The sequence below is a fragment of the Zalophus californianus genome, chromosome 3 (genome assembly GCF_009762305.2).
Source record: "Zalophus californianus isolate mZalCal1 chromosome 3, mZalCal1.pri.v2, whole genome shotgun sequence".
NCBI lineage: Eukaryota > Metazoa > Chordata > Mammalia > Carnivora > Otariidae > Zalophus > Zalophus californianus.
The window spans coordinates 110,497,002-110,513,417 of NC_045597.1; the positions used below are offsets into that span (position 1 = coordinate 110,497,002).

Below are 16,416 nucleotides of genomic sequence, written 5' to 3' on the forward strand. Positions count from 1 at the left end.
GTGAACTTAAGAGTTAGCTGATAGGAACAGGAAGCAATGGGCTGGACACTGAATTTCAAACAAGAAAGATATTTCCATGGATATACAAAAATACAACGTATAGGAGAGAAGAGGTGTTAAATTGCTCTTTCTTCTCTTGCTGCCCACTAATTATATATGAATCTTAGTGTGTGGCCAAGGGGAAAATAAGAAAAGAACTTCTACCATTCTCATTTTGTGACTGTCTAAAGAAAAGGACCAAGATTTCAGCTTAGAACAATAGGCAAGACTGAATGAAGGGGCAAGTGTTTGTGCAACTAATGAGCTTACCTTTAATTAAAGAGAACTGTAAAAAAAAAAGAGAGAGAGAGAGAACTGTAACTAGGTTTCCTAAATTGAATTCCAGTCTGCTAATTTTTTAAGTTCCGTATGTAATAGTACTGATATACAAAATTAGAATCTTCCAAGATAAAAAGTGAAAATTATTTAAGAACTAGTTTCATAGGAACACTTATTGATAAAAATAAATTTGTAGGTAACATTGAGTCAAATATATAGTAAGAACAAAAACAACCAAACTTAAGGAAAGTTTATGATTTCTAATCACTCCCAGAAGTACCTCTGCAGAGAGCTGCTTGTTAGTATAAACCTTGTTAGATGTCAGAAAGACCTAGCATTCATCTTATATTAAGCCCAAAGTACAGAAGCCCCACAGCATACATGACAAGAGTGCACACAGAGAATAGTACTTGGATTTAATATTCTTTAGAATTTTGGTACTTAGTCCAATATGGTAAAGAAGAGTCACTACTAGAGCAACACTGTTTATTATTATTATTATTATTATTATTATTTTTAATTCTAAGTAGACATAAAGCAAACATCTGTTGCTTTTAAAATTACTAAAGTCATTCAGGACCATAATTTGGGACAAAGTTCTTATTCTACAGAAAATTAAATAAATTACACAGAGGTTAATGAAAGCACTAAAGGTATTTTGAGAATGAATACACAAATTAAAGACAATAATAAGTACCATTTATTTAATGCTCACTATGCTTCAAGCATTTTAACAAGTACTTTACATTTGTATCTCATTTAATTTTCACAGCAGCCCAATGAGACTGTTATTACTACCCCTACTTTACAGATGAGGGGGGAAAAATGAGGTGTGAAAGAGCAAACGACTTTCTCAATATTGACCAAGTGGTTAGCAGAAAAGGTGGTACTGAAACCTAGCTGTGCCTGACATCAACTCAATTTTCTTAGGCACTGTACCATGCTGCCCTTTCATTATACAGTACTGATCTCAGGATTCCCTGCCCAAAGGGACTGAAGCAATTCAGTTACTGAACTCTGAGAAGACAAAGGAAGGAGGAATTCAATAAATTCCTGCTTATCCAGAAATAGAGAGTTCAAAAGATCTGATATTTTCACAAATTCTGCACTCAGTTTTTATAAGATGGTAACAAATGACAGGAAACAGATATCTCGGATTTACTTGGCAAAAATAAATTTTGAGCTTTGTCACGTATGTCAAAGGAAAGAGCAAATCCAACCAAAACGTCTAGAAATGCAGGTCAATGTAACAAATCACACAATATTCTAAATAATGACACTGGGATAAGAGTGGACCCTTCCTGCTGGTCAGCTCCCTCTAAATGACCTGCCAACATCTCAGACTCAACATAGAAAACTCTGAATTCCTTAATCTCAGGAAACAAACTGAGGGTTGCTGGAGTGGTGCGGGGTGGGAGGGATGGGGTGGCTGGGTGATAGACATTGGGGAGGGTATGTGCTATGGTGAGCGCTGTGAATTGTGCAAGACTGTTGAATCACAGACCTGTACCTCTGAAACAAATAATACATTATATGTTAAAAAAAAAAAAGAAGAAGAAGAAGAAGATAGCAGGACAGGAAGAATGAAGGGGGGAAATCGGAGGGGGAGACGAACCATGAGAGACGATGGACTCTGAACAACAAACTGAGGGTTCTAGAGGGGAGGGGGTGGGGGGATGGGTTAGCCTGGTGATGGGTATTAAAGAGGGCACATTCTGCGTGGAGCACTGGGTGTTATGCACAAACAATGAATCATGGAACACTACATCAAGAACTAATGATGTAATGTATGATGATTGACATAATAAAAAATAAAAAAAAAACCCTCTGAATTCACCATCTTTATGCAAGCAGATCTATTTCTTAATTCCAATAGAACAAATGTTCTCCTAGTCACTGTAATTAACATTCTGACATGATCCAAGACCATTTCTCCCTCCAGTAAGTTGCCACTATCAACTTGGCAAGTCTACAACCAGCGTATTTATGTGTATGTCCTCCTTTTCACCTATATGCCGCTTTCCTAGCTCAAGTCTTCAATAGCCTATTCTAATATTTTTTAAAATTGTTTCCCTGCTTCCTATTTCCTTTCCCATCAATACTCTTTATCAATACCCAATTCCCCATTTCATAATCTAACAGTGGCTCCCAAATGACGATAGGCTAAAGCCCAAATTCTTCAGCCTTAATTCTCATCTCTAATCTTGCTAACTCTTCACCCAGCTGAGTCAAAGGTAATTAATCTCTTCTAGGCCCAGTGATCATTCACTGCCATAAAGCTGGTTGTAACTATTCTCTCTCCATAATGTGTTCTTGCATGTACCCTGACCCACTCTCCTTTCCTTTATAGGAAGAAATAACATGGCATTATGGGAAGCAGCATATTGAAGCCAGACAGTTTCGGTAGCTGTACCATTCTGGGCAAGCTCAACCTTCTGAACCTCACTTTTCCCACTTGTAAAGTGAGGGTAACAGTACCTAGCTTGCAGGGGTTTGGTAGAGATTAGAAGTAACATACATAAAGTGCATGCCCAGAAAAGGCAGTTGATAAATGATGGCCACTATTATTAGGCCCAAAGCTGAATCAGTCTTCAACACCCAGGTTAAATGCCATAAAAAGCACTTGGTTGTTGTTTTCTCCCCTCCTATCTGAAAGATACCAGATCACGCCTGTCATTTCTACGAAGCTCTTGCGATTAAGGACCCTGTCTTATATATCCTTATACCCTAGAATACCTTCTATTTACCATACAAATAGCAAGTTTTTAATAAATGTTGGGTGAAGAAGGCATGAATAAACCTCAAAGAATTAAATTACTGCTAATTCTGATTACTTTGAAATATATTTTTAAAGAATTTCCTATAAAGTCTTTTATCTGGAATTTCTGTGGGAATAAGCTATTCTGCGTAAGAGATCATTCTGGCAGTTTACTGCTGAATGATACATTCCAAATAGTTTATTTTTTAGTGGAAAACTATCTAAAACACTCCGCAGCATTCTTCACAGGAACACTGAACAACAACTACAGTGACTTCTGTCCCGATCACCCCACTCCCCATTCCGCACTCTAGCACCACCAGGAACGCATACGTATCACAGGAGTCAGGCGGATGTGGGACCAGCCCATGTGACTCTCTCTCACGCACTGCTGAATTACGCCCTCTCATACACTGTGGCTATGTGGACTGACAAGACATAAGACAGCCCTTACCCTTACTTGAATTACTGGCAAACTTCAGATCCTCGGATGTTCTAGAAAACTGGTAGTGTTTTCAAAATTTTGTTCCCCCTCACTTTTGAGGTTGGAATCATACTAATGGGTGAGCTTATCAAAAAGCCTGTCAAACAGATAAGCAAAATGGTGATGATGGGTGTATAAATAAAATCACTAACATTTACTGAACATGACTAGGTGGTAGGCATGGAGCTCAGTCAGCACATTGTACCATCTCAATTGGCTTAATAAACCTAAGAGGTTGGTACTATTTCGATTACCATTTTACAGATGGGAAAACTGAAGTTCTAGGATGTTAAGTGATTTGCTTTAGGCTGAGCAGTAGTAGTAAGTGATATAAGACAAAGTAGATTGCTGGGCACCATCCTGCTGACTCCCACTTTTTATCCAGCTTTACCCCAAATGGAATGATTTGAGTAAGTGCTTTTTAGGAAGATAACCAAAGCTTGATCCTTTAAACATCAAAGCAATTTATTTGAAATCTTTCTAACATGTATTGTACATAGCCCTCAGGTACTGAACAGAATATATAACATAAACTGTTCTTATGCGGATGGATCTACACTGATGATCATTCATTATACTATAGGAAGCTCAGTAATGGCCTGTAAGCCCATTGAGGAGCAGAGCTCCTAAGTGGACCTTTTGCTGAATTCTCCTCAACTATGGTTTGAGTTTGTTGAATGACGTTCATCCCCATTTTGTAGCAGCCCTGCTCCATGACTCCTCTTGGAGAGACGAAGTAGTCCCCAGCTAAGTTTTTAGTTATTTCTCCACCCCCTGATCTGTGGTCTCTGCTTCTTCCCTCCCAGATCACTTTGAACAGAACAATGAGGAACTTAAAGAAAAAAATGTACATGGAGTCTCTGATGTCTGAAGCCACACTTTCTCTATACTTGAGAACAGAGGTAAGTCATCTTACAAAAGGATAGTTTTTGTTGCTGCCGCTGCTGAATTTAGAGCACTTCTTTTGGGTGGGGTTATTGTTATTGTATAAATTGAAGAGAACAGAAATCTAATTATAGTAATTAGGGAGTAACATGAATGATAATTTCATTAAAAATACATTTTGAGTTTGTTCTTTGTAACTTCAGGCCAACAAAGGAATTGTATATGAAAATACGCTGAAACCAAACTCTTTTCTTAACAAGAATAGTAAGAGGAAGATGGTTAGAATATAACACAGCATGAAAGATTTGCATTAGATATAAAGGAGATTTCGTGAAAGTGAGTGGTGTTAAACATTGGAATGATTTATCAAATTTTTTTTTTTAGTACCGTGATTCTATAAAAATTTTTTTAAATGACATTCAAAAGAAACACATTTTTGCATTCATTTTGAAGAGCCAAAATAATTGTTAGCAAATATGGATGTTTAAATTTGCAAAGGCAAAACTTTTCTTCTTCTACTTCAAATCTAGATTAATATTCAAGAAGACAGGACTCACTTCATTATTTCATAGAGCAAAGGCAGTATTTTATTAATATGTCTAACTGATACTTTCTCAAAATATCTGAGAAATACGACCACATGTGGTAAGAAGATTAAGGTGTTTTCTGGCAAACCCCCCCACCAAAAGCAGAACTCTTGACTGCAGAAAACAAAGTTTTCTGTGGGGAGCCACAGGGGCTGCCTTCTGTCCTATCAATCCACGAATTCCCAAACTACAGACCTGCTGTTGTTTTCTGACACATCTGCTTTGCAATGTAAAATAGTGTTGTTTTTTTTTTTTTTTAATAAGAATTCTTCAAAAAGCCCTTAGGCTCCTTGCCTTTGTTTGCACAGCCTGAGAGTTTTCATTTAAAGTTTTCACACTGTTTTTAAAATTCTCCATTTTTGTTTCTGAAATAGTTATGTGAAGTCCATAGACCTCTGTCTTGGCTTCACATTTTAGCTACATGGAAAAGGTAGAGAGAAACATGTACAGAAATTCTTAGGGTTTCAATAACTGATATTACTCCGAATGACCAACATTGTTTTCCTCTCTCCTTTGATGTCAAAAATGTAGGCGGAGGAAAGCGGAGATGCTTTTCATATAATTCCTGTCCCCTCCAAAAAACAAAAACAAAACAAAACACCAAAATCTACTATGAAATGAGGAAACTCCCAGGTGAAATCTACTATTGTTTATTCTGGCAACTCTGACAATCCAGTATTGTGGAAAATAGGAATACACTGTGAAATGATGACAGAGCATATGAAATTCTTCTCTAATGATCACAACAAGATTGATACTTGATATTCTCTCTGGTGACTGAATGGGACCTGCACCCCAGAAAAAGCTCCTATTTTTTCCATCTAAAGTATACATTCTTCAATCTGCTCCAAGTCCAAACTTCAACTCCAAAGGAAATACCATCCACTCATCCCTTCGTTAAAAAATAAATGATTTTTTTTATTATGGTCTCCACTAAAAACATATACATTTGATCTGTTTATATCAATTATGTGTAACTATAATAAAAAAAGTTAAGCTTTTTTCACCATATAATGGCACTGAGAAGGCAAGCATGTGATAAATCCATACAAGTATCAGGACTTGACAGCCTTGAGTCTTTCTCTCTCTTCACCTTTAATCCAACTGTTTGTTATTTGAAGCAGATGATATCCACTTTGATATTCCCTCCTCAGCTCCCTGATGGAATTCCTTGAGAAGACCTGATCTTTTTCAAGGATAAGAAATACCACTTTGTAATTCACTGTGTCTGTATAATACATTCTTATGTAATCCAATTTGTCGGGAGTGGGGATAATCTCGTTCTATGAAAATCATGAATGGTCCCTCAGTACCAAATCTTGTAGGGGAGACAGATGGAAGGAATGTGATGATGTGCCGACACAGTCAACTCCATCCTAAACATCTAACGTCATGGATCAGACACTGCCCAATAAGATAGGTGTCATGCTATAAGCTAACCTGTAAGGGAAGAGAGTTTGGATAAATGAGATATATTTACGAATAGAAAAAAAAAAAAACGGTTTTCTGATACATGAAATAATGGTCTGAGCCTACAGCTGTTCCTTTGCTGAACTATTCTTCCTATTCTGCTTCTTCGGGCCTATCTTCAATTTACTATCAGAATTCTTTTTTAAAATTTCTCATTCGTCTTCAGGTATCCTCTTTTTCTAAAAATTCAACATTTTAAAAGTCTGCTTTCTAAAGCCTTGAGTCCTTTCTTTCATAACATTACCAGGACATGCTCCCTTTCAGTCAATATTTCTGTCAATTTTCTAAGTCATTTGTTCTTCACTGGTCAGAGTCAAGTACCAGGGACCTGAACCTCTTTTGGGGGGATAGGCAATACAGAAAAGAATTTGGGTTCTAAAATCAGATAAAAAAATATTTGATTTCTTGTTCTACCTTTACTATCTGTATGACCATAGGCAAAAAGTTATTTACATTCTCTATGGCTGAGTTTCTTCAACTATAAATGGAAAATAGCTTTCAGAATTGTTGGAAGAACAAAATGCTAAAATACGTATAAAAGGCTTAGCACATGCAGGGCTTTAATAAGAATCAGTAAGGTTAGCTGTTATGGTTAACTCTACCTTCTAAAGGTGACCCTGTCAGAAAGCAAGTTGCAAATCCCTCTAATGTTCTGATTTCATTAGACTAAGACTCACACAAAGGCCTAGATAAATAAAATCCCCTAGTTGTACCAGGCCTTGCCTGTTCGGCAGTTACATGATCTAGAGTAGGAAAATACTGGCTTCCTCGAGCCGATGTTTGGCTCTGTGCACTGCAGGACTGCTTCCTTTATTCTTTCCGTCACACACCATGAAGTTCTACATGAAATCTGCCTTCTTGATATACACAGTGAAATTTCCTTAATTTCCAATCTAACCTATACCCTCTAATGCAGAATAGGCTTCCGAGTCATGAGTCTCATCTCATCAAGTCTTGAGATTATATTCATCTTCTGGCATGCTACAGAATGAATGTCTGTAGTCCTTCAGAATTCATATGTTGAAATCCTACTCTGCCCCTATATGTGATGGTATTAGGAGGTATGGTTTTTGGGAGATAATCATATCATGAAGGTGGATCCCTCATCGATGGGATTAGTACCTTTATAAAAGAGACTCCATTTCTTTGTGTCTTCCTCAATTTCTTTCATATTTTATAGTTTTCTGAGTACAGATTCTTTGCCTCTTTGGTTAGATTTATTCCTAGGTATCTTATGATTTTGGGTACAATTGTAAATGGGATCGACTCCTTAATTTCTCTTTCTTCTGTCTTGTTGGTATATAGGAATGCCACTGATTTCTGGGCATTGATTTTATATCCTGCCACTTTACTGAATTCCTGTATGACTTCTAGCAGTTTTGGGGTGGAATCTTTCGGGTTTTCCACATAAAGTATCATATCATCTGCAAATCAAAACCTCAATGAGATACCACCTCACACCAGTCAGAATGGCTAAAATTAACAAGTCAGGAAACGACAGATGTTGGTGCGGATGTGGAGAAAGGGGAACCCTCCTACACTGTTGGTGGGAATGCAAGCTGGTGCAGCCACTCTGGAAAACAGTATGGAGGTTCCTCAAAAAGTTGAAAATAGAGCTACCATATGACCCAGCAATTGCACTACTGAGTATTTACCCCAGAGATACAAATGTAGGGATCTGAAGGGGTACTGTGCACCCCAATGTTTATAGCAGCAATGTCCACAATAGCCAAACTATGGAAAGAGCCAAGATGTCCATTGACAGATGAATGGATAAAGATGATGTGGTGTATGTATACAATGGAATATTATGCAGCCATCAAAAGGAATGATATCTTACCATTTGCAACGACATGGATGGAACTGGAGGGTATTATGCTCAGCGAAATAAGTCAATCAGAGAAAGACATGTATCGTATGATCTCACTGAAATGAGGAATTCTTAATCTCAGGAAACAAACTGAGGGTTGCTGGAAGGGGCGGCAGGAGGGATGGGGTGGCTGGGTGATAGACATTGGGGAGGGTATGTGCTATGGTGAGTGCTGTGAATTGTGTAAGACTGTTGAATCACAGACCTGTACCTCTGCAACAAATAATGCAATATATGTTAAAAAAAAGAAGATAGTAGGAAGGGAAAAATGAGGGGGGTAAATTGGAGGGGGAGACGAACCATGAGAGACTATGGACTCTGAGAAACAAACTGAGGATTCTAGAGGGGAGGGGGGTGGGGGGGATGGGTTAGCCTAGTGATGGGCATTAAAGAGGGCACATTCTGCATGGAGCACTGGGTGTTATATGTAAACAATGAATCATGGAACACTACATCAAAAACTAATGATGTAATGTATGGTGATTAACATAACATAATAAAGTAAAAAATTAAAAAAAAAAAAAAAAAGAGAGACTCCAGAGAGCTCCCTCACTCCTTCTATCATGTAAGAACACAGCACAAACATAGAAAACCGACCTTCCTCAGACACCAAATCTGCCAGAGCCTTAATCCTGGACTTGCTAGGCTCCAAAACTATGAGAAATAAATTCCTGTTATTGATTAGCCACCCAGTCTATGGTATTCCGTTACAGCAGCCCAAACAGGGCAAACATGGTATTAATATTGCAAAATCTGTCTTGTTGACCACTGATCATCTGGCAGGCCTGAGTGCCTTGAGTACCAAAGGATCCATGTATGCTCCCCAGCAGCAAAGGGAGATTTGGTCCATAAAATGGCTCCAATCAGGAAGATCTAAAAAAGATAGCTTCCTGAAATATTCTCTGGTCACGTAAGCTTTATAGATATTACCACTGCATGGGAAGGGTTTAGATGTTTCCTGTCTTCCCTTAGGTGCATATGGCTTATGTACATCCTAGAGTGAGGCATGAGGTCTACCTTCATTTGCTGTTATTTATCATTTCCACCAAAGAGCTATGCATTTCCCTCCATTTGTACACAGAATTCACTGGCTATCATTTCATCTCTTTTAATACCTTACAGTGATCCTTGTGATGTACAAGCTGTACAGTCGTGGAGAAATGTCTGCAAGGGTTCTTCAGTGTGTGCAGTTGCCCACCCTGCCATATAATGGCTCCAGGCTGCTATGCTTTTTCACTTCTCATATATTTTTTTAAATAGTTTCTCTCTCTCCTCCCTTGTTGTCAAGCTGTCAGTCAGCTGTCACTTTTTACTGCTGTCAGTGAGCCTGCCTTTATCACACCCCCAATGTGATGCTGCTAATCTGCTGTCAGCTGAGAAATCAGATAATCGAGACCTCTGAAATTGCATTCACAGTAAGTGGTGGGCAGAGCACAGGATGGAGATTTTGAGATATTAGTTCCAGTTCTTGCTCTGTCTATATCTAGCTGTGTGGTTACCAGGAGACACTTAACTTCTCTGAACCTTGGTGCTTTCATCCACAAAATGAGAAGCAGAATCTGTGTGTGTGTGTGTGTGTGTGTGAGAGAGAGACAGAGACAGAGACAGAGACAGAGAGAGACAAAGAGACAGAAAAGGAAAGAGATCTCACCCAGACTTGGATCCTAGCTTTCTCTGGCTACCAGAAGGAACACATGAAACTTTTCTGTGAGTTAACAGAATGCAGAATGGGGTACCACTGACCTTTTAATTGTCAAATTCAAGGATATTATTTAACCTTACTTCTCTGAATTCACTACTGACCATCTTCTTAAAACACCCTTCCCTTTGCTCCAGAGGATAATTCTCTCAGTGTTGACTTCCTGACTCTTTTTTCTTCTCCTTTCAATCCTGGGCTCTTCCTCCATCAATCCCTTAAGTGTTAAGAGTGCTAAAGGTCAGTCTGAAGTTCAAAGCCAGGCGAATGATGAGAAACCAGCAACAGGCCTGAGAAGTAGCAACCTGTGTGTTGCTAGAAACCAACTGAAGAATGTGTCGTAGTGTGTCAAATGCTGCTGATATGTTAAGTAAGATGAGCACTGAGAATTGACCATAGGATTTAGGGAGGCATGGAAGTCATCAGTAACCTTGACAAAAACAGTTTCAGTGGAGTAGCTATAAGAGAGAACAGTAGGAACAAAGTGGAAGCAAGTATAAACAACTCTTTCAGGAGGTTTTGCTACTAACAGAGAGAAAGAAAATAGGCAGTAGCAGAAGGGAGAAGTGGAGTCAAGAAATAACTATTTTAAAGATGTAAAACCAATGGCATTTTTCTTATGCTAATAGTAATGACCCAGAAGCCAGGAAAACTGATGATGCAGAACAGAGATGGACAAATTGCTAGGACAGTAGTCCTTAGGTATGCAAGGAGGATGGACTCTTGTGGAGGCAAAGACCTCACACGGAAGCAAAGTCAGTTCATCCATATTAATAGGTATGAAGAAAAAGAATATGCACCCAGAAGCACATGGATGGGTAATATAACAATGGGAGTGGGAAAATTAATAAGATGAAGTAGTCTTTATTGGGGAGGCTACTACATACCAGGCACTATGCTAGGCATTTCACAGGTGCATTATTTCCTTTAGTCACTACAATGCCTATGAGATGATAAAGTATATATAATCATAATATTAAAGAACCTAAGTTCAGGGTCATTACACTTACATAGGTCACAGAGCTAGTAAGTGGTAGTCAAGACTCAAATACATGTATGTATGCTTCCAGTGTTTAAGAGCTTTCACATCCCCAAATGTTTAATACATATAATGATAGTTTCTTTTTTTAAAAGATATTTATTTATTTATTTATTTATTTATTTATTTATTTATTTAGAGCGTGAGCAGGGGAAGGGCGGGGCGGGGGGAGACTCTCAAGCAGACTCCCTGCTGAGCATGGAGCCCAACGCAGGGCTTCATCTCACGACCCTGAAATCATGACCTGAGCCGAAACCAAGAGCCGGACCCTTAATTGACTGAGCCACCCTGGTGCCCCAAATACATATAATGATAGTTTCAAGTGATATTCTTTCTTGCAACTATTTTTCTGGTCTTTGAGAAAGGCAAGGCAGTAAGGAGTGAGGAGGGCAATAGGTAACAGCAGTTGCCACAAAGCCCAATATTACTGAAGTCCTATGTAGACCGACATGCTCTGAATTTTAACTGTTAACAACTTTAGAAATCCTCATATTTTTTGCTGAAATACAGCTTTTCCCCTTCTCTGACTAATATCCATTATAGTATACACTATTATAGCACATTATAGTAATAATTTAATTATATCTTCTAGTTTGTTTTTACTTAAATTTATTTTTGCCATGACCAAACAATATTTATATAGGGAGAAAGGTAGAAGCATTCAAAAGTTTTTTTTTTTAATCATCTTGGTTATGTTGCCTTTGGAATTATTAAATATTTTTCAACATCTCAACAAAATAATACTCTTTTAAGACTGCAGGCATTAGAATGATTGTCATTCATGCAAATAATCACTTACTTACACTATATGAGTTTGGGTTGGATAAAGCAAATTACCATTTGAAAATAATTCAAATAACACTCTGGGCTAAGACCTTGCTTATGAATGTTATCTTGGCCACAATATTTCTTAACCTTTTTCCATTTAGCTAGATTTATTTATGGTAATATAGTCCAAATTAATAAACTATTCAATTGCCACAGGTGTATTAAACATATGATGTTGTAGGAATATATCAGATGCAAATGAATTTTAAAACGTATTATTTATTTGGAATTCTATAGTGGTAATAATTAAGATGTAGTATAATCACCTGCTAAATTAAAGATGTACATTTTGAGTGTACGTTATATGAAAACCTTAAAAACATGTCAAAAAATAAAGTTCATATTTTAAAAATATGGCCTAAAATATAAACTGTGTTTTAACTAATCACAGATCTAAAATGTAACAATTATATTTTCCAGAAGTTGAAATTCTCTCATCCCACATATTTTATATATATGTATATATAAATTCACATTATATATGCATATATAACTGAAAATCAATTTTGATCTTAGTTTCACTTAGCCTGACAGTTGTCAAAACTGCAAATAAATGATTCAATGTTTTTCACAAATGACCTATAGTGATAAGAAGCTTGAACAGTAAACAGAAAATTGAATTAAAAAATCATAGGGTCTAAACTTTAATCCAATCTGTGACAATAATCAGCAGTATGAGTACAAGCCAGTCTCTGCTTCTCTGAGCCTCTGCTTTCTGAACTCCATAAAGTAAGAATTGGGCAAGGTTGTCTAACTTAAATTTTATGACTCACTAACTTGATTTGGTATGAGGCAGATTTTTCTTCAATGAAATATTAACTAGTAAAACACTCAAATAAATCAGCATTAAGAGCACTGATGAGCACTACTGATCCCACAGCAAAATCTGGGTGCACTCAGGAAATCGAGAACACAGAGGGTAATGCTGACCTCCTGCATAACATGCATAGACATTAAATTGTTTCCTGCCTTCCTTTCAGGGACAGGGAAGAAACAGCTGTCCCTGAACTCTTTTTAAGGACATCGTCAGTTACAAACAGCAGCATCCCCAGCTAGTATGAGTCCCATCGAAGTAAACTTTCTGTTCACAAGGGAGAAATATTCCTACTGGTAAGAAAAACCGTTTTGCTAGGTTTAATCAGAAGTGAAAAGGAATTTGAGAATGTTCCCTTTGAGCCACATCATTCACTGCTAATTCAGGGTGGGCCCAGCAACAAGGGTAATAAAAAATGTCCTTAGTAACAGAGAAAGAGAAATGGCAATTAAATGCATTTGTAACCTAATACAGAAGACCTCTTTATTAAGATAATATAAATAGTAAAAAATGGAAGAAGGAAAAAAATAGAAGAAAATAGCATGGGAAATGAAAGTAACCCAAGCGGTGAATTTAACACTGACTTACTTAGAACAGTTGCTATATACATACAAACCCAGGGGCATAAGCTGAATGCAAAGGTTGAGAAATATGCTTGACAATGACTTCTGTAACAAAACAACAAATAAAGAAACAAAACAGTAAGTGTCAAAAAAGCCAAAGCAGCTTGCTTGAGGAAACCAATAAATAACACTAAAGAAAGGATGAACTCACTATCAGAACTAACCATTCAGGCATCAGCTGGACACATGATTATTTAAAATGTCTGTAAATCACAGCATGGTGAAATAGAACTCGATTCTTTAATTACATGCTTACACTGAAAAGTTAAAATTGGAAGGACACCACCAATTTCTATACATTTGGGTAATAATTTATGACATAATATTAAAAATGGAGTCAAACATACTGACCTGCTCACATCAGGAAACCTGATGGGAAAGTAAATAACTTGGCACTTGGGTCTGATGATGCTTTCCAGATCCCTGGGTCTGTGATCAGGAATCAGCTTCATAAATTTTCCAATAGAGGTAAGAAATGACTCCATATTAAAAACCGAGTTGAACACCACCACATCAGCCACCAGGCTGGAAAGGGAAGGGATAAATGCAAAGGATGAACCCACACTCATTCACAGTTAGTTTTTATAAGAACAAGACTTCTGTGTTACACTGTACAGAGTTTACACTGTACTTGGGTTTGCAAAGAACTCTGCATTTCCCATCGGTATTTATTAAATTGCCTCTAATAGATAAGTTAGTTTCATTCCCATTGTATCATGGTAAGTTAGATTGCTGGCATCAGGGAGGAAAGGCAAGGGAGGAGTTAAATGATGTATTGGGATCTTATGAAGCTTCAAACAAAGTTTGTTTTTCTGCAGTGTCAGGACTTTCTGTATTATGAACAGCACTAAGTACAGCAGGACCTTTTTCTCTGTGGCCCACATACCCATGCTGGATTTCTATGTCAGCGATATACACCATTTTACACCATACTACTGAGAAGAGAACATCTGACATACTTTTCAGTACCTGCAAGGAGGCTAGTTCAGATAAAGCTATTACACACAAAAGCACACCTTTAAACATGTGGTTAAAGTCTATTTCTTGTTTAATCCTTGCTTCAAGAAACCATTAGATTTTTTAAAGTTCTGGAACTCTACAGGAAGGATTATATGGGACCTCTACAAATAACTTATTTTACTATTATATTATATTTGGGGTAGTCAAAGAAGAAGGACCACAACACCACGGACCTTCAGAATTAAACAAAATAAATATAATACTATCTATTACTTTTGATGGAAAGATTGTGTTCCCCACTTTAATATTTTTTAAATACAAAAAATCTAAAATACATTGTTATAAGGAAATGTGATAACAAATTTAGATGTCATAAGTATGTCAACAGTGTTCAGAATTGCCTAAAACATTTTCTTGAAGACCAATGAACACAAGTGATAACTAGGAGTAAGCCCAGATAAAACCTGAATATGTAGTATATCCCCTTTATGGGTCAAAAAACTGATTTAATAAATTATTGGTTTGATTTTTTTAAATGGTCCTCTTCGCTTTAAGCAATGATTCAGTGTCTCAGTGTCTCTGGATCTCAGTAAAATGCACACAAATGTTTTAGTGAGGAGGTATATAAACTCAAATAGTAGTTAGTTTTATTTCACCTTAAAAGTGATAAATCAAAAAATGGAAAAGACACATAAGTCTGTAAGACTGCAAAACACAAATGAAGAGGCAGAGCTTACAGAATAGGAATACCATAGCAAATCCCCCGTTTACTGAGGACAGCCAAAGTTTCTATCATTAATACACAGCAGAAGGAAAAGCCTACAAAAGGAACTTTGAACTGCCACCTTTATGCCTCCCCTGCAAAACTGCTTTTCCCTACAAGTATTTTTTTTTTTTTGGTTGCAACTTAGGGGAAATTTGGGGGTAGGGGTGATAACAGCACGGATAATACAAAAGAATGTCACAGAAGTGCTGACACAACAGCAAGCAATAAAGAAGCCAATATAATAATAGACCAAAAGTTGAAGGATGTTTTACAGCTAGTCTGTTTTCACCATATGTCACATATTGTAATAGCGACCCACAGGTCATAATATACAGTTACGATATTTGTTCATAAGTCAGAGGGTTAGTGAAACCTCTATTTAAGGTGAGTGTTTATGTCAGTCACCTCTAAAGTCCTTAACTGCCACTTGGTCAAGAAAGAAATCCGACAATGCCAACAAAAGCAGAAGTCAGCAAGAAAACTAAAGAAACATTTGAGGAAGCAAGACTCATACTTTTCGAAGAGAATCTGAAACAGAACTGCTTTCTGACACTCTTATTTTTCCTCTGGACAACGGCAAATCATTTTTTTCTCATTACCAGTCCAACCAATGATCGAGTCTACTTCTTTCTCTCCGAGCTTGTCTATCAGTTTACCCTCCTGAGAAGAGCAATGCTGGAAAACCATGTACGGGCTTTTATAGTCTCATTCCTTTTGACCAAAAACAATCTTTTATAAAATAGAGAGATGAGGGGCAGTGAGCTAAATTTTTTTTATAGACATCTGCCCTCATCGGGCAGGCAACCCAACTACTTACGCTCTTAAAAACCCAGTCTATGCTAAATTAAAGATCCAAGACAGTCTCCAGAAATATTCTTCTCATGTATTTCTGCTCCGATATGAGTGGGTGTAACTTCCATTAACTTTAAAGCCACCCATAAAGGGAAAAATAGACTTAATTTTTTCCCCCAGTTATTTCTCAGGGGTAATAAACACACACTATCAGAGGAAAAGAATGATGCTAATTCAAGAAATCGAGAGAATATTACAAATGTTTTCCATATTGATAAAGCACAAAATGATTTTATTTTTATTTTTAAAACATAATTCCCTTCTCTGTTTCAATATAAAATAAAGTATTTTAATTTTATTATGAAATTTTAAAACGGTTGCATTTTTATGAGACATTTGACGTGAAGCAGTTCCACTCTATGATAGTGCTGCTACTTCACAATTGAAGCAGCTTGTAAAAATGATTGCAGGAAAATATTTACAAAATGCTCAAAACACAGAAATATTACCATATAGCTGTTTTTCT

At 37.1% G+C, this 16,416-nt stretch overlaps 1 protein-coding gene across 8 annotated transcripts in view; it reads right to left on the reverse strand.

The window, feature by feature from the left end:
• The window catches only part of GTDC1 (glycosyltransferase like domain containing 1), a 478,402-nt gene that overhangs the window by 272,636 nt on the left and 189,350 nt on the right, over nucleotides 1-16,416 (reverse strand). For all 8 annotated transcript variants that reach the window (XM_027591202.1, XM_027591201.1, XM_027591200.1 and 5 more), the window contains exon 6: nucleotides 13,724-13,897. In XM_027591202.1, the coding sequence (XP_027447003.1) occupies nucleotides 13,724-13,897 (174 nt within the window). The remainder of the gene's footprint in view (nucleotides 1-13,723; nucleotides 13,898-16,416) is intronic.